This window comes from Ambystoma mexicanum, chromosome 5p (genome assembly GCF_040938575.1).
Source record: "Ambystoma mexicanum isolate Mex_15411 chromosome 5p, UKY_AmexF1_1, whole genome shotgun sequence".
In the NCBI taxonomy this organism is placed as follows: Eukaryota; Metazoa; Chordata; class Amphibia; order Caudata; family Ambystomatidae; genus Ambystoma; species Ambystoma mexicanum.
The window spans coordinates 1,069,201,472-1,069,228,799 of record NC_090930.1 but is presented as its reverse complement, the minus strand read 5'-3'; the positions used below and the strand labels follow the sequence as shown (position 1 = coordinate 1,069,228,799).

The 27,328-nt window shown below is 45.8% G+C and overlaps 1 protein-coding gene across 2 annotated transcripts in view; it reads left to right on the top strand.

Moving 5' to 3' along the window:
- MRS2 (magnesium transporter MRS2) overlaps positions 1-27,328 on the top strand; it is a 327,025-nt gene that overhangs the window by 293,673 nt on the left and 6,024 nt on the right. For both annotated transcript variants that reach the window (XM_069613569.1, XM_069613570.1), the window contains exon 10: positions 21,944-22,057. In XM_069613569.1, the coding sequence (XP_069469670.1) occupies positions 21,944-22,057 (114 nt within the window). The remainder of the gene's footprint in view (positions 1-21,943; positions 22,058-27,328) is intronic.

The window sequence follows — 27,328 nt, the reverse complement described above, 5'->3', positions numbered from 1 at the left end:
TCGCTATCATCACTAGCACATACCTTATGAGTCGCTTAGAGTTTAAGGTTAGTAGAGAGTTTCAATAGAAATCAACTGGACAAAGTGGGTAGGCAATTGGCGTAAATGTGAGGGGGAAGGCAGGCAAGTCCCGATACGCCAAAGGTCCGGATTTGGTGGCAAACAACCAGAGGGAGGATCAGAGGTGAGAGAGGGAGCACACAAGGTTCCCCTGAAGAAGATGCAGCACAGCAGGAGAAGCCCTTATGGATGGAAAAATGTGGTTGTGCTCCACCTACAAATAAACTCGACCCCAGACCATGAGGGTGAGTATCTCAAATAACCCAGGACCCAGAGATAAATGCTCATGATATTGGCTTCCTCAAAGTGGGTATTCGGATTATTTTCTCGATTAACATTGCCGGATGGGACCTCCATAGGATTTGTAATCTGGTCCAATGACTGAAAAGAATAAATGGCCTTCCCGCCAGGGAGGTACTCCAGCCACAAGCAACAATGACGAAGACTCTTGGCCAGGGAGGGAACTCTGCAACGCAGGTTTGTATGGCTCAAAGGGCAAAGGAAAGTTGCCCAGTCACTGAAAATGGTCCCACGACCATGGTCCCACGAAGAATACAACAGTGGAGAGGACCCAGGGCTTTCTTGAAAAGCAGATGAAGCATGGTGTTAGTCTCAACATACTTTCAGGCAGCAGCAGCTTCCAGAAACCAGGCATAATTTCCTTGGCAGTAAAATTAAGACCTGTAGCAGAATGGCCAGGAGAAAGGCCTGACCAAGCACATAAGTAGAGTCTGCAAAAGGACGGAAGAGGCCCAGCATAGGTTGCCAGAAGCAGAAAACCAACACTGGTGGTCAGCCCAGGACTCCTCATTCTGTTATTATGGCCAAATGGAGTCTGAATAGCTAAGCCGAGAAACTGCAGGAAATCCTCTAGCTGGTTCTGCTCTTTCCAAAATTCCAGTACACACGAGAGCTTAGCTATAGAATATCCCCTTAAATACCACCACTCACAGGGGCTGGCCAATGCCAGCCCAACAAACACTTTAGGGGAATAGGGGCAAAGGGTCAGGAGGCTATACATCTGGTTAGTCCCTGACTCTGCCACTCAACTCAACCCAGCCCACCCACATGATGTGTTATTGCCAACCAAGACCATAGACATGTCTAAACCAGTGAAAACCAATGTGGGGTCTGCCTCACTGGCCTCATGCTAGTCCTACATTGTGATTGTCCTGAACAAATGAAGGGACAGGATACCATTGTAGCTTTTTTGATGTTCATTAATAAACTGATGTGGGTAATTCCGTTTCTGAGAGGGTGCTTTTTTTGCTCCATATCAAAAACATAGTGCACTCAGGTACCTTTGCCCATGCAACTGTCCTGACATCTCCAGCACCTGCTCTGCATTGGCAGAAGGGCAAGTTCATAGGTAACGTGTGCATTTATGCCAGCTGCTGAAACGCAAAGATCCAACCCAGTAAATGTATTTTGTAATCTTTTGACCTCTGATCAAAGCTTAATTGTCTACCCTAGACAGCCTGGTGTCATGTTAAACTAGAAATGGGTCATAGGTGGATTCTCTTTCAGCCTACCCTTGCCGTTTATTTGAGACCCTTATTCATATTTGTTAGGGAGAATTCTCAGAAATGTGCTAATTCCCTTCTACCTTAGAGACCCCAAGCTCTTTTGCTGGACTTTAGGGCTTTTAATGTCTAACCTGGAGAGCATGAGACATTTTTCTCACCCGCTCATGTATTTTTCTTGTGATTTGAACTGTTTTTTTTTTACTTTGGAGTCTGACAAACTCCATAGGCATTATCATTGCATTGTGACACACAGCACCTTCAGTGCAGTGACACAGGGAAGTCTTAGATTTCCCAAAGGTTTAAATACCTTCTCTTGGTAAAACTCCTGTTTCCAAGCGTAGTGAAGTGAAAATTACTTTACTTACATTTTGTAACTTTCTAGACCCAGCCCACACTCTTACCATAGGGTTCTGTAGGGGTAAGTTAGTATCCACTTTGCCTAGTTTCTCATGTAACATTTATATGTTACCCTTTATACAATTGAATGTTGGCAGTGGTTTACTTTTTACTACCATTGTGTTTTTACTGCGGGCTGCGTTCACAGCTGCAGTAAGGCACCCATGGGTGCGCATTTTGTCAAAATGGCCCCAGTCTTCCTTTTTTGCCATTTCTTGTTGGAAAGGTCCTTGAAATTTTACTCTGCATGCCAAACCAGGTTTGGTCCCCTTTGTTTGTTTTGTCTTTGGCGGGATTCACGAGTGTAGCCCGCCTCTGGCTCCAGTATGTCTGGCAGGGGGGTAGTACGTGAGGGAGGTGCCCGAAACTCTCTGTGCTTAATCCACTTGGTTACAGGAATACACCCAAAGGTGATTGGCCGGCTGGCTGTCCGGCAAGGACTGTGGGGTACATTTCCCCTTCATCACCAATCTGCACTTCAGCAGTTACCAGCAAAATGGCTTTGCTGGCACTGTTGAGCACTATCGCCTTGCCTTCAAAACAGTGTTTTGCAGTCACCAAAATAATGGCTGCGCTGTCTTTGCCAAGCACATATGGGGCAAGATGGAACCGGGAACACACCAAGAAAGGCTGCCAGTGTATTTCCTGATGAGCACTATCGCCTTGCCTTCAAAACAGTGTTTTGCAGTCACCAAAATAATGGCTGCGCTGTCTTTGCCAAGCACATATGGGGCAAGATGGAACCGGGAACACACCAAGAAAGGCTGCCAGTGTATTTCCTGATGTGTACCAAAGAGAACGAAAAGCAGCGCTGCTTTGCTGCTAGCTCAGAATTTCCCAGTAAAAAAGGAAATATTTTACATTTAAAATGATGCCGCCCTGATGCTTTTTCATCTGTTAAACAATACAGTCCTGATCCAGTGAGACCCAACTATGCCCAGCCATATTCAGGTAGTGCCCCAGCAAAAGAAAGCATTTTTCACTGAATGACAGGCTGTGTCACGAAAAATCTGTGAAGTCACAAACTTTACTCCCAGCCGTACAGAGAAACACTATTTTATTTCTACAAAATATGCCAGATAAACTTGTCAAAAGAAACCCTATCTCTCTGTGCATGTGTCAGTTTCAAGGGATCTTTTTTGAGGGATGCTTGTGCATTGGAAACATGACTGGGGCTTTGGAAAGATTCAGAAAATGGATGTAAGAAGGCTGCATTTGAAAGTGACATCCCAGCAGAATTAACCATGTCTAAAAATGGTTGCTTTTTGCAAACGGGAAAAATGTCTGTTTTTAAAAGTGTAATGTTGGAAAAGGCCCTGTCCTTGCCTAGAAATGTAAGGGTTTTTTTGTTTGAAATCTATTATGTATTATTCCAACAGCCTTGCTTTTGGCTCAGGAAAAAAAATGAATTTGCTGTACTGGGGAAGCCACAGAACAGGTTTTCCTTCTTGGCTTCAAAGGACATTTGCATGCTGGCAGCAGGAGGGGCCTTCACCCAAAAGGGGCCACCCCTTGTAAACTCTGAATGCACCAAGAGGAAGCAGATCACACGCTCGTCAGATTTTGTGTCTGGGCTCTAGCCTATTACAATAGATTCTGGGACACATACGTGTCAAATTTCAAGTAACACCTGCCCGCAACATTAAACTGGGGAGCCTCAAAGGCCACTCCAGAGCAACATTTGGATGTATGTCCTTATATGGGAGACAAAAGCTAGCCCATCTGGCTCAAGACTATTTTATTAATAAACTTTTAAGACTTTAATCTCTACAACCGGACCACACAGGAATGTAAAAGTTTAAATGTATTTTTGTAACTTTAAAACAAGGTATTGTGGCTGTCCATAGCATGTTGGGGACAGAAATGGCAGAAAATTGGATACTCTGAGGAAAGTGTATATGTTGCCACTTTGAAAACCAATACTAACATGCCTTATGATAATATGCACACATGTATAAAGTTATAGAATTTTAGGTAAAATATTTCTCACTGAAAAGGATGAAAAATTATTAGATGGACAAAACAAAGTCCTACAAACTTAGGAGTTGGACTGCCATGCTCTGTGTGAAATATGTAATCTGCCTATGTAAGTTCCAAAAGTCCCACAACTGTAAAAAGGTGCATGTTTGTGCCATAACTGGTTTTAGCCAAAGTAACTGTGGGATGATGGTATGCATTGTAAAACATCTTATGTCATGCTCTGAAACCCAACTGGCTTACAGCAAGGTGGTAACAATCACCCCTGACCAATCCAGTTGTCGAGGCATGCCCAGCCTAAGCCGGCCCCACCGTATAATCCTGTGATGTCATCTGCCTTATAAAAAGGGGGGGCTCACAGACAGGACACACTCTTCTGAATTTTCCAGCTCCTGTGCATCCTGCGTATCCATACATTCCAGATTCACCCTGCAGATTCCAGACCCCACTGCCAGAAAAGGGGTAGTTAATCCAGGCCTTCCTATCCAGGCAGAACCACCCTTCAGTACTAAACCCCATACCAAAACCCCACTAACTCATGGAGAAAAGGGGAAAGGCTGGGGTACCCTTTTGGAGAGTATCCTGTGACCAGACCGGCTTTATGCCCCACTACCTGCATGCCGCTGTGCTCTGATCAGACAGGCCCAGCTGTTTTCTGCTAGGAGAGCCCCGCAGTGACCAGTGACCAGATATTGCCTTGAGTCCAGAAACCGGTTTGGCTGTTCAAAATCCCAAACTCCAGTGCTGAGTGCGGGTATCTCCCCATCCCATAACACATAGCCTACCCTATCTTGATACCTTATCTTTGTTCCACCCTCTAAGTAAGCCCATCCATACCCTGATAATTTGTTTAAGATAGTATGAATTCTCTGTGCATCCTGTCCTTGATTTTCTAGTGTTAGCGCAATTATTCCACTCAATTCTGTCTTGCATAAGTCCTTAGTCATAGTTTGAATAATTTAATTAATTTCCACATAAAGAGACACTCAGCGTGAATGGGGTTAAAACGGCTGTTTAACCTGTTTCATGGGCAAACCTATCTTCTTGATGATCCAGTTTAAGTAAAACTTGTCCTTTCTTTCCAAACCGATTTTTCTCTAACTACTTTTATTTAAAAAAAAAAGACAATTTCCTCTCACTCTTTCACTTCTATATTATCACTGTGATGTGCATCTACCACCCAGCCTAAAAACCGCATTCCGATTGTGTCTATTTCACCCGTATTTTTTTAAAACCGTTTTTGACATTTAAACCTGTAAAAAGCAGAAAATGCAACTTTCCAACGTGTCATTTTGGCTGCATCGTGTCTTACTTTCAAGTTGATTTTTTAACTGTATGTCCTTTGTTGATACCTTGCCTTATTTTTGCTAGTGTTCTTACATCGCTGATACTGTTAGAAATCATATTTACCCCATTTCTTCAACCGCCCATTTAAATTAATTATTTACCAATTCCGAGTTTCATTTATGCAATTGCAAAGGTTTTCAAACCCGGTTTTTGCCTGTCATTTTGCGAGGGAAGGTCGGATTTTAATTCTGTTTGCTGCATAGTATCCCGGACTCCTTGCTATCGATTAATTGGGGTTCAAGGGAGCATTGTAGGGGTAAATCTTAACTTGTGTGCTATCTACCCGAACAGTAAAATTGTGCGTTGGATATGTTCTAGTAGGTCAACCAAGTGTATTTCGTCAGTTTACATTGTAATTATCACCCCATTGGTGATTGCTGCCCAATATTAAAATTGTGTACATTTTTTGGGGGAATTTAAAATAAATATTGTATTCCCACCAACCGGCCGGGTTCATGTTCCATTGTGACCCGGGTATTTGTAAAAGGTTTTTTTTTTTTTTATGTGATAAAGCGCCCCAAACCCTCAGGTAGCTGGGCACAGCATTACAAGTATACTTAAATCTTAGTTGCAGAGTACATGCAAGAAAATACAGAGAAATACCAATAATTACTGTAACATAGATAGCAAGGGACTAGAGGTCACCTGTCGAGATAGTATAGTTAGTTGACTGGTGCAATAGTAGTAGATAAATTGAGAGCGGAGAAGCCTGACAGGCATTAGGTAGCAAATACGGTCATATTCTAGGCTAAGGAGTTGATTGCAGCAAGTTAGGAGTCATTGGAGCATTTCCAGGTAAGGACTTTCCGTCTAAATCTAGAATAAGGTTGGTCTGTTCTGAGCTCTAGTGGGAGTGCATTCAAAGATTGCGTAGCTATTACCGGGAAGCTGGATCCACCTGCTGTGGTACGTTTAAATCTGGGGATCTCTAGGGTATAAGCGTTGGCAGATCTCATGGGGCGGACAGTGAGTCTCTTGTTTATTCTTTCAGCAAGATAAGGTGGGGCTAATTTGTTCAGACGTTTGGACGTGAGAGAAAGTATTTTAAGGTGGAACCTGTCGATCTTGAGCCAGTGGAAATCTCTTCTAAATGTCGAAATGTGCTGTCTATGATGGATATTTAGAGCAGCTCTAAGGGCGTTGTTTTGAAGTCTTTGCATTTTGTCAGTGAGCTACTTGTTGGCTCCTGCGTACATGGCATTGCAGTAGTACAGTCTAGATATTATGAGGGCATTGGCCAAGGTAATGCAACTAGATTCGGAAAGAAATGGTCTGCATGTTCGGATCAGTTTGTATGTGTAAGCGGTTGATGATGCTAGTGAATTAACTTGCTTCTTAGGGGTAAGTGCGGAGTCCAGGTAGAAGCCTAGTGTTTTAACTGCAGGCATCACTTTGATGACGTTATTGTCAATGTTGAAGGAGGCGTAGCTGGGGTTAAGTTTTTTAATGGCCGTCTCCGATCCCAGGATCAGTAACTCTGTTTTGTCGTCATTCAGGCATAGGCCATGGGATGCCATCCATGCCTGAATGAGGAGGTATATCTTATTTACTAAGGCCGAGTCCTCCAGAAAGTTGCCCGAAAGGGGAATGAGGATCTGGGTGTCATCTGCGTAATTAGTGTAGGTGACACCCAGTCTGTCCAACTTGTCAAACAAGGGCTTAGTAAAAATGTTATACATTATAGGAGAAACACATGATCCCTGTGGTACGCCACGGGAGACTTGTATGGGATCAGCGGCTGCTGAAGGGGAGAAGACTCTCATTGTACGGTTAGCTAGGAAGGACGGAACCCATGTTATGGCATCACTTGAGAAATGGGCAGCCGACCTAAGGTGGTTGCATAAGACTGCGTGGTCCACCAGGTCAAAGGCTGCGGATAGGTCAAGGAGGAGTAGCATAGATTTCCCTATGTCCTTCAACTCGTCAATTTGGGTCTTGAGGTCTATTAGGGCTGTTTCCGTGCCGTCGAGTGGGCGGAAACCAGACTGGCTTGATCCTAGAAGTTGGTTGATTTCTAAATAGTCCTGTATTTGTAGGCATGCTACTCTGCTGATAATTTTGAGTAAGAAGGGGACTGTGGTGATGGGTCTATAGTTGTTCGGGATGGCGGGATCTAATGTTTGTTTTTTGAGAAGTGGGAGCACCCAGGATTCTTTGAGATTGTTGCGCACAGAGTTAGATTGAAATGAGGCATTGATGAGCTTCGAGGTGAAAGGGGCTAGATCTCTAGGTGCATCCTTTACAATTTGGGCCAGGCAGTTGTCTCCTTTGCAATTGGAAGGTTTTAACGAGAGTATGATTTTTTTTCTGTCTCATGGATGTACATTTTCTTGAATCTGAAAGGTAAGGTGGTACTGTCCAGTATGGCAGGTGGGGGTTGCTGCTCAGGTAGGATCAGTGAAGCTTTCTTTTTAGTTATTTTAAGTTGGAGGGAAGTGATTTTATTAGCTAGAGCATTTTGGATGTCCGTACACCACGACTTATCCTTGGGCATATTATCGTTTTAGTATGATTATTTCATTCTTGTACTGTTTGGAAAGGTTTGTTAGCTTGGCTTTATTCTCGTCAGTGGGAGAGTGGTACCAAGTTGATTGAAGCTTTCTTTTTTGTAGTCTTAATTCTTTAAGTTGGGGTGTGAACCAGGCGTTAAGGTGAGATTTCTGTTTGCCTTTGCAGATTTTGACAGGCGCAATGGTGTACAGGGCCTTAGTCATGGCGCTGTTAAAGATCTCCACTAGTGTAGTGGCGTCCGTATTGCTGGCTATGTTGTTGATGGCAGGAAGGTGTGGGAGTAGTTTTTCTGCTGTAATGTCCTTTTTGCTCCTAGTCGGGAGTGGAGGCGCCATATCAATGGTTTTAGGGCAGTTGGTCTAGTGTGGTAGAGAAGGTAATTAGATAGTGTTCCGTCCAAGATTTGGGCTAATGTTAGTGATGGTAATATTACAGTTCATGTCAGCAACCCAATCTAGGGTCCTCCCTTTGATGTGGGTGGGGCTGAGTACTTTTTGTGTTGGCCCATGATCATTCAGTAGTGCGGCGACTGACTGGGCATGTTTGTCATCAGTGTGATTGAAGCCAAGATTGAAATCGCCTAGCAGCAAAATTTGTGAGTGGTCTTTGGTGTTATTAGAAAGGAGACAAGTAAGGTTGTCCTTGAAAGTTCCTAATGGTCTTGGTGGTCTGTATAACAGATGGATTGTGAGAGTACGGTTATTAGATAGAGTGAGTTTAGCGGTGATTATTTCACAAGATTGGTATGAGGGAGCGGTGGTCAGTCTGATAGGTAGGTTCGTTTTTGAGTTGATGGCTAGGCTACCGCCTCTAGTGTTTAGTCTGGCAACTTTAAGAATCTGGTAGCCGTCTGGTACAGCTATCATGAAGCCAGGTTTCGGGTATGGCAAGGAAGTCCAGGCTTTCATTGGCTAGAGTATCCACAATATCAGCGGCATGGGCCATCAGTGATCTGGCATTGATAAATGACCCTGCTAGTCGTAGGGTGCTTATAGGTTTGGTAGTAGGTGGCTGTTTATTTTTTAGGGAGGTTTTCACTGTAGTGGTGAGATATGCAGAGGTCAGATTGTGGGAACTATTCTGCTGTGCACGTTTAGTAGATGGTTCTGTGGGTTGGGCAGCATTGCCTATGGGAGGTCTGTTAGTCCAGTTTGTTTTGGGTTTGTAAAGGCTGGGCAGTCTTGATCTAAGTCTCAAGTGCCTATCCTTCAGTGGGCATGTGGCTAGAGATCCAAAGGCCAGAGATGCAAAGGCCATTTTGACAAGGAGTCCTAGTAGGAATTTGGTTGTCTGGGTCCTTGGGATTTTGCACATGTTCGTAGAATTGGCTAGGACAGGTGAACCTGAGTGAGTTATTGGGTGAGACACAGAAGGGGTTGTTTCCAGTAGAAGTGAAATTATCACGACTTGAACTGCTAATTACTTTAAGATGTGGGCTAAAGACATTGGCATCATAGTGGGCTGAGATCAGTTTTCCAAAGTGGGCTAAAGTGGTTACATAAAAGTGGGCTAGTGTCACGTTCGGTATCCAGTCATAATTTCGAATACAATATATTCGAAAGTAAAAATGTCGAAAATATTTAGTCGAAAAACAAAAATGTCGAAAAACAAAAGTCGACTTTTTTTCGACTTTTTTCGATTTTATGTGTTAATAATAAATATTTTATTAAACTTTTTTTTAAAAAATAATTAAAGGTATTTCCATGGGGGGTGGGGGTGATGGGGAGGATGGGGGGGGGTTGGGGATAGGGGTTTGGGATGGTTTTTTAAATAATTAATTATTTAATATTATATTAAAGATTTTTTTTAAATAATTAAAGGTATATCTATGGGGGGTGGGGGGGTGTCGAGGAGGGGGGGGGGTTGGGGTAGGGGTTTGGGATGGGGGGGGACCCCCCCATAATAAATGTTACTATCTGGGTAAAAAAAAAGTGTTTTGGGTTTTCTATTTTTTTTTTCGACATTTTTTTTTCGAAATTATGACTTTTCCTATTATATGTATGTTTTTTAGACTTTTTTACATTCGACATTTTTTTTCGACATTTTTGCTATTCGACATTATGTTTTCGACTTTTTGACTATAAACCGTCACGTTCTAGTTCAGTCTGATGTCACTAACGCTGAAGTGGGCTAAGGCAAGTTTTCAGGAGCGGACTAGAGTCCTTAACACAGGCATGGGCTAGAATCACTTGCAAGTATAGTCTAATAACATTAGTACCCAGGTAGGCTAACATCAGCTATCGATAGCGGGCTAAGATCACATGCAGGTGTGGTCAAAAATCATATGCTCCAGAATGAGATTGTATGCAAGTATAGTCAAATAACATTTGTATCAATAATAGGCTAACATCAGCTTTCAGTGGAGGGCTACAGTCACTTGCATGTATAGTCACAAATCGCTTGCATCAAGGTAGGCTAACATTGATTTTCAGTAATAGGCAGAGATCACAGGTATAGTCTAATAACATTTACATTCTGGAGGGGCTGGTGTCGGTATTGGAAATTAAGGCGAAAGCCACAAGGCAATAGGAGTGTATTCAGATAGTGCTGTACGAATGTACACAATCATGTGGCAGGTGGGAGAGAGAGCACAGGGAGGCAGATAGGCGCAGAGTTATACAATTTATGAATTAACGCAGGACATACTTTTTGCAATGATCAGATGGGTGTAACTACATATGTGAAGGCACGGTAAGGTTGAGAGGGAGCGTTCGATATAGGCCGGTGTGAGACGGGTTGGGTGCCAGCTCAATCTGAATTCTAGGAAATAAAGAAAACGCATTCTAATTGAGTGCTACATCCTAGGCTTAGGGTAAGGGTCCTGGTCCGGTGTGTGACGCACAATTAGAATCCTAACGGGACAGCCATCCTCCTGTGCGATTGACAGCTAGGCTGGAATGAATGGGAGAAACCTGTATAAAAGGTGAGGCTTTTGGCTTGGAAGGCAGTCTCTACCACTGGACGAAGGAATCCAAAGAACTACTTGGAAGAGACGCCTGCTGCAACTCCTGGACCGTTGGTTTGCCCGGTGAAGCCCTGCTGCTGTGCTGAGGCTCTGAATTTGTTTCGACTAGAGAAGCCCTGCAAGGATGACTTCCCCCCCTTGAGTTGGTGGGACCAATCAACTCAAAAGTGAACTCTTTTGCACATCCTCTTGGAGCTGGCTGTACTTCCACTGCTGCTGCTGGAAACAAAGTGCCAGACAGAGGAACTCCAAATCGAGTGGATCGCTTTTAAGTCAGACTCGGGCGCCAGGAAGATCCTGCGGACTTACCTAAAGCAGGACTGACCAAGCCTGAGCCACTTCAACAGAGTGCTGGAACCAGACGCGAGGAAAGTCTGAAGTGGTATCCGAGAACCGCTGTTGCCATTTGCTGTCAGACGTGAGGAGCTGAAACACCAAAGAACCGCTGAATTGAAGTTTGCCCATTGCTGCCGCTGGCCTTCCCATTGCAGTGCAGGAATCCCCAGACATCCTCCCTCTTGTGCCCACGACCAAGGCCTTGGAAACAACAGGATCTGCAGAGTTGTACAGGAACAGACTCCAGCTGGAACAATTTCTTCTAACCAGAGGTACTGTAAAGTCTAAGAGAACTTACCTCTTGTTGTGCAGCCTCATTTGAGACCTGTCTTGGTTGCCCTTGCAGAGTTGCTTGAAGCTTTGCCCCTCACAAGCCTCACAGCTTGTGGCACTTCAAGTGAATCTTATTTATGCAAACGTTTCTAAAAACCTTGTGCAACACTTTTACTTACCTGCAAAGAAGATTGTCGGCTCCCCTAGACTTTGTCCAAGTTAACATTGGCTACCATGGCTCCCTGAGACTCTTCTTACCTTTGACTCTGTGCCTTTACCTTTCTCCCAGGAAATGATTACATTTACTTGACATTGGCATGTTTTAAAAAGTACTTACCTGTTTATGAATTATTTGTTAACCTTTTGTTTTAGTTCCATATCTAACTTTTACACCAAACTCAGTATTGCTCTAAATGTACCAGTGATAAATCAATATCCACAGTGTCCTAGCTATTTGTCACCTGAGGGTGTAGGAATTGTCTGTGTGCCATCCCCAATGGGGATCATCTGATTTAGAGAAAGTGTGTTTTGAAGTGTTTTATAATTGTTACATGTATCATTTCATCCAGAAGAAGGCTTGTATAACTGTTAAATTGATAATTGTTTAATCAAGAAACCTTGAGTGTAACTGTTTATTTGAATATCTGTCACTGTGTGAAACTGTGTTACAACCCTACTGCTCACATTGACCTCTCTTGAGATAAGCTGGCTACATAGCCACACTAACGCCCTGTGTAAGGTTGGGTTCCTGTTACCAGGAGGTCAAGGTTGCTGTAGTGCACCCAAAGGGTACTGCACACAATCTTGCCTACCAGTATTCTTTCTCCTAACCCTGGCCCTTCCCGCTCTTCTTCCCACACTGCATCCGATCTTGCTTCTTACTTTTCTAAAGTTACTCTTCTCCGCTCATCTATAATCTTCTCTTTGTCTCACCCTTGTTCCTGTCCTGTCAATTTGCTCCCTCTCCTTTATCCTCTTTCCCCTCCTTGCTTCTGTTATCTCCTTGCTTTCTTTCCAAAGCCTGCACTACAGCCTCTCCTTAAGATTCTCTTCCTTCTCTCGTATCCCCAAGGTCTACCCCTGCCTTTCTCAGTACCTGGATGTGCTCTTTAATCTCTCCCTTCAGTCCTCCACCGTTCTTTATTCAAACATGCCTCTATCCTTCCAGTTCTCACGAAACCTTCTCTTGACTCATCCCTCCCTTCTAGCCATCACCCTCTCACTTTTACTTTTCCTCTCTAAACTTCTCAAACATATTGACCATTCTCAAGTCTCTACATATGTTAATTCATCTTGTCTTATATCTATAAATCTGGTTGTTGCCCTCTTCATTCTGCTGAAGTGACTCTCATTTCTGTCTGTGATTCTCTTCTCTCTGCTCGCTAATCTACGCAATCTTTACTTCCGGTTTTACTCTGTCTACCGCTTTCGATATCGTTTATCACTCCCCTTCGTTCTCTTTCTGGTCTAGGTTTGTGTTTATTTTTTTTGTCATAAAATGTATTTCTGTCATAAAATGTATTTGATTTTACCTGAATAATCGCACATATTTTGTGTCCTGGGCTGGATTTACCTTCCATTACTCTTCCTCTTCAATATGGGGTCCGTCAGAGCCCAGTCTTGTGTCCACTACTTTTCTGTCTATCTACACCTATCCCTCTTGCCTCTCATTTCTTCTTTTGGTCTTTCCCCTTGTCTCACCGCTGACGATGTGCAGCTCTTTCTTTCTTATTCCTCTCTACACTTAACTCTTCTCTTCTTGCAATTGAGTCTTTGATGTCGACTTCCTTTATTCATCTAAATCCCTACAAGACTGAAGTTCTTTTCTGCTATGACTCTGCCTTCTCTTTGCATCCCCCTCTATTTCCTTTCCTCCTACTCTTGCCATTCCTCTTTCTGTTTGGAATTTTGGAGTCCTTCTTGACTCCTTTTTTCTCTCCTCATATTTCTGCACTCTCCTGCTACTGTTGGCTGCTGTAACGCTCACCTGATTCCCACGGGGGCGTCGATCGGAACTGGACTGCTAAGGTCTCCACCAGCGTTATTCGTAGTGCAGAGATGGCTGACTGGACCGGCCTTCCTAGCTTCGCCTGCTTGATTCATAAAAGTAGTTTCCTAAAAGCAGGAGGAGGGGAATTAGCCACCCAGTGGATGCAAGGAAACACTTGTTTAATTTGTTCCCTCTAAGCACCCCGATATTCCCCTCTTGTTGTCTCACCTTATTGTTTGTAATGATGAGCTCTCCATACTGCGCCGAGCGCAGGGGCGCGTAAAATCCCAGTTGCTTCACTGGTTTGAAGATCTTGGGCGAGTTCCAGACGTGTTGGACTCTGTGGTAAATGGCAAGGAGCCGTAAGTATAATATCTATAGAGTTCAATTGTCTGTTATTCACTTGTTTTTATCCCTTTGTATTGCAGCTTAATCCGAGAAGAGTTCACCTGAAGTGCTGCAGGTTGCGCGTGGGTAAGAGTCTGTATTACCCAGCGTTGTCCGGTAAAAGCGAAGTAAATGTCTTTAACAAGTGTTCTTTCCTCCCACAGGTGCGGCGTTTAAGAGGTGGAACGCCAATGAAAGATGCCCAGGGGAGCGGTAACTCTGGTGAGTATAATATGGTTGCTTTGATTGTCTTTGTTAGCACCCGGCTCACGTTGTTCTTTATCCCTTCCAGGTTCCAGGGATGTGGTGATGAAATGATGGCTGCAGCGCTGAACCGTGGAGATGCAGATCGGTAAGTATGGCGCGGCGCCTACTAGCGATGCAATGCTTTTATTTCCGACGTGTCTTTTCCAATTCTGAAGTGCGGCGAATTCGGGAACAGATGAAAATTAAAAGGTAAGTTCTTGTTCTTATTTCTCTTTCTTCTAGGATGGTGTCCAGGTTCGAGGCGGGTGTGGCAGAGGACTGGATGCTGCAGGCACAGTGAGCGTCACGCTGCTGAAGTACAGAATAACTCGAAGCATGGGCTGCTGTTCGGGCGTGGTTTAAATAGCCTGCAAAGTAGTCCCAGGTAAGAAGTTCTCCAGAACCACACCCGAGTAAAAAATAGTCCCTGTAATAAAATAGTCCCATCCAGGCCTCACGTGGGCTTTGATTCATTTGCAGCATGGTCTGCAGGAGGTAAGTAATGTCTATGAGCCTGCTGATGTCTATTATGAGCCTGGTGCCTAAGGCGCCAGGACTGAACCCAGATAGCCCCCAGCCGGGGCTGCTGGGGTCTCAATAAATGTCTGGATGCCTGCTCCCGAGGCTGCTGGGCTGGGTCTGGATGCCCGGGGGTAGGCATCATGACCTCTGCAGCTTTTCAGTATTCCGAAGGCTAGACCGTTTCTCTGCCTGTTTGGTCCCTTTTTTCCCCCGACTGCTCTCTTCTAGAGCTTCCTGCGGTTCATCTTTCTCCTCTTCAATCTATCTATAACTCTTTTCACATTCTTTTCTCTTTATTTTACCGTGATTTTATTGGCCCTTCGCTTCGGTGATTATATACTCGTAATAAAAAAAATTTAAAAAAAAAAAAATAAAAAAAAAATTGGCCCTGCTCTTGCCTCTCTCCAATGGCTTGTCTTTGAGTCATGGCTATTCTTTTACTTTCTTTGTCTGGTTTTCATATGTGTTCCCTGTCTTCCCACTCCCTATCTTTCTTCTCTTAATTGTTTTTATGTTCCATCACGCCCTCTTCATTCTCAGTCCCGTTTTCTTCTGACTGTTCCTCGTCAAACTTCTTCTAATTCCAGTTTTCGCTCATTTTATTTCTTGGCCTGAAACAATAGAACACGCTTTCCCTAAGAACTTTGTCTTTTGCTTACATCTTAAGACCCACCTTCTAACTGGTTGAACTGTGTTTTTCATTTTTTTTTTACATTATTTTTAAATGTGTTTTACCTTTTGTACAGCGTTTTGGTGCATAGTGCTATATACATCATAGCTGGTTATGGCATGGTGCTAGGAACCCATTTTACAGACATAGCATTAGGACAAAATATTGTGTCCGCTTGAGCAGGTCATTTTGATGTCCGCAGATATTAGAAGGGAGATCGAGTTGGAGAAGCCCAGAGGAGAGGGTAGACAAGGAGAGCGGTTTCACCATCTTGATTTATGCTCTACAACTTCCTGCAGACACAACACTCTTGGTATGAGATCATAAGGCATTGGGCACTTGTTACAGCAGCCAGGATTTGGCCTCTGGCAACAGGCTTACTTTGGACCAATGCGCTGTAGCAGTTTACCTTTTATAAGACCAGGAAAACCTGTTGATTCACTCGGAAGGAGTGTTCTTCGGAACTGTGGGGGATACAGTGGGTTTCACCGTCCTCTGCCAAAGTGGTGAAGTCAGTCCAAAGCAGAAGAAAGCTGTGCCCCCTAATCCTCCCAAAGGAAGATTGGCTGTAATACTGCTTTGAACTAAGGCCTTTCTGCTGCCTTTACACTGGAACCAGAATCCTGCTCACTAGAGGCGAAGGACCCCTTGTAGGTGCCAGACAAGCTTCCTGAAATGGAAGTGCAGAACTAAATATTCACCTTATCCCTGAAGACCTCTGGATTGGTCCTGCCAGCAACCCAGAAGTAGCTGGGAACCCTGTTTACTGCTCCCAGACATCTTTGTGCTGTCTTGATCATGCAAGATTCACTTGGAACTGCTTCAGGACTTGTAGTGCTACTTTTGCCACTATAAGGATTTCAAACTGCTTACCTGCTTCTGCATGCTGTCTCGGCGCAGACTAAACCCAGTGAAGCGCCTCTCCACCATGACACCATCGCTGGCTCGCTGCTATCAAGACCTTGACTTGCTGCATCCTGGGTGCCAACTTGACCAAACCGAAGTATGTTATCGACCTGCTGGAAGCCATTGAATTGCTAGTCTCAAATGCTGACTCGGTCCAGTGGATGCATTGTTTCGACCAAACTCGACCGCCTACTCAAACTGTTGGGATCCATTGACTCAAACCATCTCAAGCGACAACACAATCCACAGAGCCCTGTATAGAAGCAGTCTCGAGACTGATTCACCATTGGATCCATGTGACCCAACCGTCTCGACAGTGGCTCAACGCACCCAAGCATCCACATGACAAAGAAATTAGGGTATTTGAAGAGGCCCTGCCCTCGTGGTCCACCCTAAAGGACCATCGAGACTTTTAAGCGCCATTCATGCCTTTTAAAGACACATCCGTGAACAATGACATTGCTGCTGAAATCCTTTCCCTGAGCAATATGGCTAATGGGCAGGGGCAAAGTCCAAGCCCCAGGGGCCGATTGAGTGATTTGGGTGTGCCATGTACCTTAACAAAGACATCAAAAATACATTTTAAAAAAACGGTTTATAGAGATGTTATGGTTGTTTACCTTTTAAAAAAAATATTTGAAATTCAAAGGTTTGCTAAAGGGACATAATTGCCACGCATTAGCACGCCGACCCCACCCATACATTTGCCTGTCATGGCTCCTAAAGCAACCATACGCAGCCACTTTGATGCACTGCTCATAATTCCACATATTCCAACACAAATGACATGCCATGTACACATGTTACACAGAACATGGGCAAGAAAGCTACTAGAATACCGTATCCCAAACTAGTTGGGGCCATTTAAAATTCTAAGTGGACACGGCAACAATCACGAACTGGTTATTTCCAAGACCCCATTTCCTATCTTACTTACCACAGCAAGGTGTCATGAGCAATGCATAACATTGGTCGAGTTATGGCTGCTTTCCATAACTGACAAATCTGTGGGAAGATTATTTTTTTGTACTAAACCAACGTGCTTTGTTTTTTCTGTATTTTTTAAAACTTTTTACTAAAGTATACCTATTTGTAACAGCCCCTAAAAGTGTTTTACTAAAACATAAATGTATTTATATATGAGAGACCATTTCCAGGAACAAATGTTTCAGCTAATTTACATACCCCACAGTGCATTACTCACTGGCTCTTGTGGTGTTGGGTGAAAGGGTCTCTGTTCTCTTATGCGCTTTCCCTCCCTGCAGATCTCTCTCGCTGTCCTCTCCAGCCCCCATTAAACCTGCTTCGCGTATTGTTGCACTCCTTCCAGTTAGTGTCCACTGGGCCATGCACCGGCATAGTGAGCATACCTGCCCAACTTCTCGACCAAGTTCGATAACAATCAGTTCATCAATGTTTGGGCTGCCATCACGCATTGTTTTCCACATGGGAAATGTAAAGCACGCTGCCTTATTTGGATCTCCCCAGTAGAACTTCAATTACTTTCCAACAATTACAATGTATGCTTTTGGAATGTTTCTTCCATTTTTCTCCATGTGAGCAAAGTTGAAAAGGAAAAACATATTTTGGGGATATCCTTCTTTGACCCCAGGCATGGAACATTATGAAACTTCCTAGAAATATTTTAAATCGGCTATATTGTATTTTGGGAGCAGCAAAATTCTCACTTCAGGACACAGCTCGCGGAGGACGTTGTCGGCAGTACACGCCGGAGGAGCGGAAAGCTAGAGGCTGGCTGGCCGTCTGTCTAGCAGGCTGCCAACAGCATTACGTGGCAGAGGCAAGCGGTTGGGTGGTGAAGGACCAGTCTGGACCGAACACAAGCTGTAGAGCCACGACCAGCCACTGGGGGAAGTGGAGAAAGCTCCACCAAGCTGGCATGCACCCAGGAGGCCCATGACTGACTCGAGGGCGAAAGCCAAGTCCCCACAGATACCGGGGTGGTTAAGTGATATATGTTATTTATAACTGGCATAATACCCAGAGGTTTCTAAGCACGGACCCGGGGATAGAACCTGTAGTGCTCCATGTTGTCTTGCTTCCAAGGCAAGCACGTTGCCCCAGAGCTATCCTCCCGAGACTGTCCGAGGTTGCGGGTGCCCAGAGAGCACCACAGTCAGTCACCAGTGACCTTGAGGAATGAGACTTGGGAATACAGGGGAGAGTCCAGTTTGAACCCCTTTCCCCAGAAGACACTAAGAATACAGGATCTGGGACCCACGTGGTGATCATACGTCCCAAAGAATAAATATGACCTCACAGACCTTGGCAGGAGAGTAAACCAAGGCTGTGGGTGGAAGTTGATCCAGAGGGAAGAACTGTGAAAACAAGCTGGTGAGTGAACCAAGAAAGGGACACTGAGAAAACAGGGTCAGGGACCCTCGGCACAGTCTGGGAGAGACAGCCAGGCTCCTCTTCCTCGTTGCAGTACCCTGGGAGACTGGGCTGCTCACAAGGGGCCTGAGGGATACAGGTCTGCCAAACGTAGAGAAAGACATATCTTGAGCATTGAGGAGACATAAATTGGGTTTGGGTAAAGCTGGAAAGACTCTGGGGACAGGGAATTGACCCGTTGAGTCTTGTAGAACATTTGTTTGCTTTTCTGCACCTTTTGGAACTTTTTGAACTCCAAAGCAGGCCTGTAGGTCGGCATCCAACAGCCATTTTCCTTGACACATTATATTAAGTTTAGCTTGTGAGGGATAGGTTAGGATTTGAGCACAGGACAGTGAACTTTACTTTGGACGTTCTAACAGTTTCATTAGCTAGATTTGTCGATGCAGGGAAACCCCTTGTAGAGATGGGGCTAGTTAGGATTTCCTCTAATCCCCTATTTTTAAGTCTTTGCCAATGAACATGACACCCTTGTGTCAGTCTTACTCCTAGGCCCTCACAATATACAAACTTTAAATGAAAAACTTGCATTTTCACACCATATGAGATTTGTCATTACAGTACTTCAAAATCGTATGGGCTCACTGGGAAAGAAAACAATTTTACAGCAGCTTAAAGGGATTTCTCCACCGGGATTCTTATGACCCTAAATTTGAATCCCAAGGCCATTTTTCTCAAATTCATTTGTCAGTACAGAGCAATGTCATCCGGATTGTTATCTAGGGCAAATATCTTTGCCCATCTGCTTAAGCTTATCTGACAAATATAAGTATGCTTAGAAATAAACTGGATAACAGAATGAAGTGCTACATCAAATAAAAGAAAATGTCTGGTGAGGGAATGGCAGGGTTGTAGTCATGTGGCAAGTTTCTGCCTTTTGGACTTGAAGATTCCAATCTGCAAATGGTTTATTCTTGGTCAGATAGTTATCTTCATGTGCTGCAGTTTCCTTATCTACATGTTTTCGCATGTCTCAGCCCCGACAGTCATTAAAACTAGTGTTAGCTTGACTGCCTGTCATTTGTTTAAGTTCGTCTGAATGTAAACATTGCATCCCCATGTAAACATTTTTGCTCATTTGAACCCTTTACCCAAAGATTTGACTAGTGTTTTTCTGGACTCTTTGATATTTTTTGACTGATTCTCCTGAGTGAGCGGGGACCTTTTTCCGCACTCACTCATTCTTTTACTCTGATCATGGGAACCCTTTTTTTTTTACCTCTTTTTGGTATTTTAGTGGAGTCATGCCTTCCTCCAATTGTAAAGGCATCTACAATGTACTAAAGCAGCACACAACACTTTTCTGTGCAGTGTTGCTCGAGCCTCCCTGTGGTTGTTTTTACTTTATTTGGCAAACTCTTAGAGTTACCAAGGTAGTGGATACTATCAGTTCTATTTTGCGAGATCAGCACAACTCGCCTTGTGAGGAGTGCTGAGGGGATCCAATGTATCCTTTTTCTCTACCCTCCAGTAACTTTTTGGTTACTGTGACAGTTCTATCTGTTTAGGCTGGTGGCATTGTACCTTTTACACAATGTTTTGTGAACTTTCATTGCAGGCTGTCTTCGCAGCTGCGGTAGGGGACACGAGTGACACCAAGCAAAGCCTGCAAGGACCCTTTGAGTGACTGGCAGGAAAGAGTGTGGTAGGCCAACCGAAACCCCCCCCCTGTCCTGCAGTGTGCCTGAGAGAAACCAGTTCGGACAGCGAGGCTGGCTGTACCCATTGGACAGCCATCCCCAAGTTTGACTGGTGCATTGGATACGATTGGTGGACTTAGCCAAGTTTTCTGCATAAATCCAGAGGTTCTTCAGATGAAACCGAAAGTCGACCACTTGAACAGAGTAATCTGAAAGACGACACCAGCAAGTTCCAGTGCCTGCTCAGTAACTGCTGCGCTCCTGACCTCCACTTCTAAGCGACAGGGAAGATCCGAAGACAATTCATTTCTCCCTTGGACTGGTGGGCCGAGCCAGTGCCAAGACAAATTGCGTTTTGCGCCATCCCTTGAAGAGATCGAACCTACATGGCCTGCAATTCGCTAGTACCTCGGCTGCATCGCTGTGCATAGTCTCCTAAAGCGCGGTTTCACCTGAAACTTTGTGGCCATGCTTCTAAGATTGCAGCGATCTGATCCCACTCCCAAAAGTCCCCTCACCTGAGACGGTGACCAAGAAACCGAGAAGAGTCTCTCGCTGCAAAAACTGTCCTTCAACCGAGCCTGAAAAAGGCAGCAACAAGCCAGATTCGAGAAGATCCTTTGATGGGTGTCCGTCTGCACAAGAGCTGTCGCCAGATACACTGAAGTCCCTTTCTTTTGCCGCCACGACCTAGAAACCGGTGACCGGGTCTGCTGTTCCTTCACTGCTGGAACCGTTTCTTCAGCTGAAGGTACTGTCCTACCCCTGGTACAACTTACCTGTGGGTTGTTTGCTTGATCCTGTGATCATGGGGGCTGTCGATCCCCCTCCCATAGTTAAGTCGGAGTGGACCACCCATTGTACTCTAACCCTGCCTTAGGACACTGGTCCTTGGGGGGCAAAAATACAAGGAAACACCCTGATTCCCCTGCATTTGTAAAAATAACTTTGCCTACCTGCAATACTGAAATACTCCTGCTGGACTCCACCATACTGAACCTTTTTAACCTGCTATCCTGCCTTTCCTGCTCCAACCCTGGCCAATGGTGTCACAGCTGAACAATTACTCACATACGATAGGGTTGGACTCATTAACATAGGCTGGAATATAGTTATTAAAAGTTTGGAACAGTTTGTATATATGTTTCAGATGGATTTACTAAGTGATTTGTTAGTACCAATGCTATTCGAAGGTTACCACAACTGGTTTATTTCATAATATTACAGTGATCTTATATTATCTCACTGTTTTAAAGTACTTGACTTGTGAATGATCACCTCTGCCTTAGTGTATATAATAAATGCCCATTTGTCTGTATAACTCACTAAAGCCATCCTCCCTCCTTAGAATAAGCCGGGCTGCTCGCCATTCTGCCAAACCTCTGTGTTTCAGGCCTAAACTAAGAAGTGTAACCCTGTTCACCTAAGGTGGGGCTTTTTCTAAGTTCTGTCCCAGACAGCAACATCTAGCATGACATATTTCCCACAATGTGTGAAATTTCTCATGAGCTAGCATTGCTGGTGGTACATGGTCTAATTACTTTTCATTGTAATTAAAACGGAGGCTTGTTCATGCAGCAAATGCACATACTGAAAGCATTTTTGGCATTGCTTACCTGGATGTTCTCAATTAAGGACCCGATTCATGGAACGTTTTCCTACGGGATTGCGCCATTATAAAAAAACGTCTGTGAATCGGGCCCTAAATGTTTAGTATACAGGTGAATTGTTATAGAATAAAACATTTTGATGCAATTACTTCCTTTCTTGTCCTAGGACCATCGGGTGTTTTGGCTTGTGACGGGAATCATGTTTTTAGGAAGTGGTCTAATCTGGAGACGTTTACTTTCATTCCTTGGTCGTCACCTGGAACCGTCATTTCCTCCACCGGTATGTTTGACATTTTCAGTTACTTTCGTTTTTGGACACTTTACTTGTTTACTACTTTAACCAAGCACCCCCCCCCTCCTCCAATCAACCTGCCAACACAATAAGTTGATTCCATTCATTTTGCAATGCTGTTTCCCAAACAACGTTATTGTTGCAGGTTTTAGTTGTGTTTTTCATAATACTTGTGCATGGCATCATTTTACTTTGTGAGAGATGCTCCTACAAAATGGGTAGCAACAGAGATTTGCATCTGAAATTATCAATTCCCATCTTTATATATTGTTTGTCTAGCTTCTGTTTTTTTATTTCACACTGTCCCATTTGGGGAGCCTCTATCTGGGCTCCAGGTGAGGAGGAAACCCTTCCTTGATCGATGGGAAAACGTCTCTTCCGCACCAACAGAGGACCCCAAGGTGAGGTTTTCAAATCCCAAGAGCAGGCAAAGATGATGTCGAATTCCACATGAACTCAACTGGCAGAACATTGCTTCAGGAAACGTCCATATTGCTACGGCCTGATCTAAACATGGTGGGCCTGAACACGGGTAGATCCACATGATTGGATAACATACCACACCTGGGATGAAGCATACCGTACCTCGCGAGGAGGTAGATCCAGGGGACAAAAGCCAATCCCAAGTTGGGAGGGAAACGCATATAAAAGTCACGTCAGCCTTTATTATCGCAATTAAGCAGTCAGCGCCTGTATAAAATGAGGCAGACATTTCCTCATTTAGCAGGTATCTTGCTGGGAGTAAGCGTGGCATTCCCGGAGCTATTGACTAAGCTGGGTAAAGAGACTTAAAAAGCAGCAGGTGGCTGTGCCGGATTGCCATGGGGGAAAAGGGTATAAAAGATCTTTCTTTTTTTTATTAATTCAATAAAATGATGCAGTTAATTTCTGCTCAGTGTTATCTGTTTTTCAGACAAGTGCCCATTTGACAGCTGCAAATGACATCCAAGTCACTGCAGCGCATGGGCAGTATTTAGGACATGCACCCCTGTTTAACAAACTATATTGCTGAGTTTACTGTCCTGAAGGCAGATAAAATATAAGCCATACCTGTGTTCTGTGTCCTGTTATGGTGGATGGTATTTCATAATTATTACAGCTAGAGCAACCGGATATTACACAAGTCAGCCATGTGAGGCCAGCACAGCTCTGAAAGGATTGTGTATTCTCCCAAGAAAGGCTGCCCTTGCTACTGCTAACAAGAATATAGCCTTGGGGGATTGCCTCTTTAGTTCCCTTGTGAGTGAAGGGAATACCATCTCCAGAGAGAAGCCACTCCAAAGGCAGCTGTCCTGAGAACAGGAATCAAAGGACACACCCATTCACAAAGGGTTTGGCTTCACACCAGGGTACTCTACATTGAACCAGTGTAGAAGGGAAGTGGGCGCGGTTAGTGCAGACAGAGTAGCTCTTTTCAGCTGGAGAAAGTTACCACCATTTTGTCTTTCTTTCCTTCCTTTACCCTCCACTTCCTTTAGCACAAAGCACTTTGGATGTGATGTCAGAAGGCAAAGTCCACTTGTTGTAAGAACATGGATTGAACCCATAAAGCGGGCTAGTTTTAGTTCAATCGCCTGTGAGCTTTTACCTTTAAAAGAAGGTGTCTCCCACTCATTCTTTTGATTTACTTTTGGACAAACACTTTAGGAAAAATTCATTGGACCTTTTACCAAAATCCTCCGCTTGTGAGGTGAAGAATGGTGTCCAAAGCAGAGGTGTGTTCTGTCATCTACCCATCACTGACCAATCGGGGAGGGGGGAGTGAGGGGGAGAGAAGGGTGGTTGGAGGGGGAGCTTGTACTGCTGACAACACCTGCCTCTTTGCCAGCCACAATGGTGCCCAGTATCTCATTGTGTTGTAGGACAAATAGCTTCTCCCGTATTTTGGAGCATGAGAACAAGGACTGAAACTAATCCTCGAGTCGCTGGATTGGAGTCAAGGCATGCAGAATCCCTGTGTTTTCTCCATCAAACCATGATTCAAGACTTTTCGACTCCATTGGGCCATCCGGACCCTCTGGAGCTTTCTTTGGCACTCGCATGTTCTTCAAACTGCTGAACTGCACTTTCAAACCTGTTTGCCACCGCACTAGCCGAGCGCACCATTGCCCGGCTCCTCATTGCACCCGCCGCCTCATTGCTCCTGCCACCGCATCTTCTAACCATTAGCATCTTCTATGCCAATCTTCGAGAGTCGATCCTGGGGAATCCTTCGGAACGTAACCTTTTTGCAAAGCAATTCCTAACTAAGAACTAAACCTTGGAGGGTGTAGTTCTTAGGAAGTTTTTTTGCAAAAATGATTATTCTCCAGCATGGGGTCTGGCATGGATTTACATGCTCATGAATATTCCCCGTCAGGCTGGGAATCCTCGGTTAAGAAAAAATCAGTACCGGTTTCGTTTCTGATCTCTTTCCTGATCTCTGGGTCCTACTGCCCCCAGCCAATGACTGCCTTCTCCCTAAGCCCCGCCCCTGGCAGCCTTCCTCAGATTTTTACCGCACGTTCAAGTGTTGGGAGTCCTCGTGCTATAGCTCTCGAGCTTTTACTGCGCTTCACGCTTTTTCAGAGTTTTTCTCATTGTTCGGTTAAATCGAGCCACAAGCTCCTCCGCTTCTACTTCCGATCAGCGGGGACCCGTTTCAGAATTTTCTACGCCCCTCAAGGGTGACGTTTTTGTCGAGTTACGCTTCTTGGAGGATTCCAGAAGATCTGAGGCCTACCATGGACACGGCCCAGGACTAGGGAAGCTCAACGACCTGATCCAAGCTGTTCAAGAACTGCCCTGGATGCGGGTTGCAGAATGTTTTCAAGGAGGACGAGAATTCGAGATCTCTACTGCCTTCATGAGGACAAGACGCATGTGGAGAAGGACTGTGCGTTCTGCAAGAACCTATCGAAACGAACCATGAGGGATCGTTGTTCCTGCCTCGCCAGCTGGCTTGCGAAGGGTCCAGCAGGTGAGAAGAAGAAAAGGTCCGAGCGGTCTTCTAAGTCCGCGGGCACCGGGAGCGCCGAACGGTCGGGCTCTTCGGCTGCCAGGCAGGGCGTGCCTTCCCCGGGACAGTCGACCACGGGCCAACACTCTGGTTTGGGGAAGAGGAAATCCGAGAACCCAGGTAAGCTTCTGGAGAGGCCCCGGTCGGTCTCGAAGGATTCAGCCGAGGGGGAGCGAGATGGTGACCCTCCCCCCAAGGTGAAGGCCTTAAGCGCCCAAGGTGTTGAAGGCCTTGATTCACCCGGCTAAGGCCTCTATCAAGGGAGTCGCGGCGACCCTGGCGAAGCCTGGGGAGGCTACACCAGTGGAGGCGACCTCGGGCCCAGAGTTTCCCTTCCACCGCAGTGGGAATCCTCTTTCCAGCCCATCGACAAGACCCCCGTGAAGACCCCGGTGGAAAAAGGGGGCGGGCGGTGGCCATTACGGACACAGCCTCGGAGGAGGAGCTGGTGGAAGCCGTGAAGGGCCTCAACGAGAGGTTCAAGAAGGTACGATCACACGTGAGAGATCTCGAGAGGTGGTTGAAGAAAGTGACAGTGGCACCGACGAGGCCCCAGTGGAGGGGCGGCCATTCCTCCCGTCTCAGCCATTGCACAAGCCTCAGGACAACTCGGCGGCAATCCAAACCTTATGCACGGAGATAAGGATGAGATCACCACGAACCCCGGCGGACGATCCAGAACCGGGCCCGTCGGGAAGCCCTCAGGGCAAGTGGAGGAGAGTTCCTCCCCCCCACCCTAGACGACTGGGATGGATGATGATGACGACGGTGGTGATTTCGGGACGGACCTTCCATCACCACCCCCTCGGGCTTCCCCGCCCGACGAAATTGGCTCCTTTCACGCCATGATCGCCAGGGCATCTGAGCTCTTCCAGCTCTGCCCCAAGGAACATAAGAAGGAAGGTTTCCTCTATCAACGGCGAGAGGCCAAGAGGAAGACGGTCCTCGTGGTACGGTTACTCGACGATATTTGGGACGGGGGTCTTGCAGTCTTGAAGAACCCGTCCTTGACCGCTGCCAAAAGGGACAGTTACGAGAAGAAGTACCGGGTCCCTGACGCCGCCCCCTTGTGCCTCAGGGCTCAGCCGATGCCGGATTCGGTCGTCTCAGCGGCGGCCAAGAAGAAGGCGGCGGGGGCGACAGCTTCAACCTCTACTTCCCCACCTGACGGCGAGGGAAAGAAATTGGACGCCATGGGGCGACGGGTCATGCGACGACGACAATTAAGGCGGCCGACACCTTAGCGATTGTGGCCCGTTACGACAGGGAGCTATGGTACAAGATAGCTCCCCTACTGGACTTCCAACCAGATGACAAGAGGGCGGAGGCCCTGGAGATTCTGCAGGAAGGTGAGGTGGCGTCAGACCACGCCATCACGGTGGCAACGGACTTTGCCGACACTGGATTTCACCAGATAGGCAACGGGGTTTGCCTTCGACGACGAGGTTGGCTCAAGGCGACTGACTTCCGTCAGGACGTGCAGACCAGGGTGTTGGACATGCCTGTTTGGGAAAATGGGGGATGAGTCGCTGCAGGCCATCAAGGCCGACAGAGACAGCTCGAGCCCTGGGAGTCCTTCAGCAACGACAGCCCTTTCGAAGCGCCGGAGGCTGACGGGGGGCATCCAAGGGATCAGGCGGTGGCTCCTCTACGTACCGCCAGGCGGCCCGCTCCTCGTCCAAGGAGGCCTACAGAGGTTGCGGCAAGCCAGGAGGATCCCGTCACCAAGGAGGCAAAGGCCGCTTCCAAGCAAATTTGAACCGGCCGTAGCGTCGGGGGCCCCCACCGAAGCACCCCGGTGGGAGGCCGGCTGGCAAAGTTAATCAGCGTGTGGGATTCCATCTCCACCGACCGTTGGGTGCTGGATGCCCTGGCCCACGGGCACACTCTCGAATTCCAGAAGTGCCCCTGCATTCCTCCCGTGGCCCGGAAGGAAAATCACATCCCTCAACTGCTCTCGGAGGTAAAGATGATGCTCAAGAAAGGTGCCATCTAGCTCGTCCCCAAGAGGCTCTGGGGCTCCGGAGTATACTCAAGGTACTTCCTCGTCAGAAAGAAGACAGGCGGTTGGCGCACGATCCTGGACTTTTGTCGGTTGAACTAATACATCAAGGCACAGAAGTTCAGGATGCTCACCCTCCAGCACGTGCAGGGTCAGCTGGAGGAGGGCGGCTTCCTGTCGTCGTAGGATTTGGAGGATGCTTACTTCCTCATCCTAAAAGGACACCGAAAGTTCCTCAGATTCATAGTTCAAGGAAGCC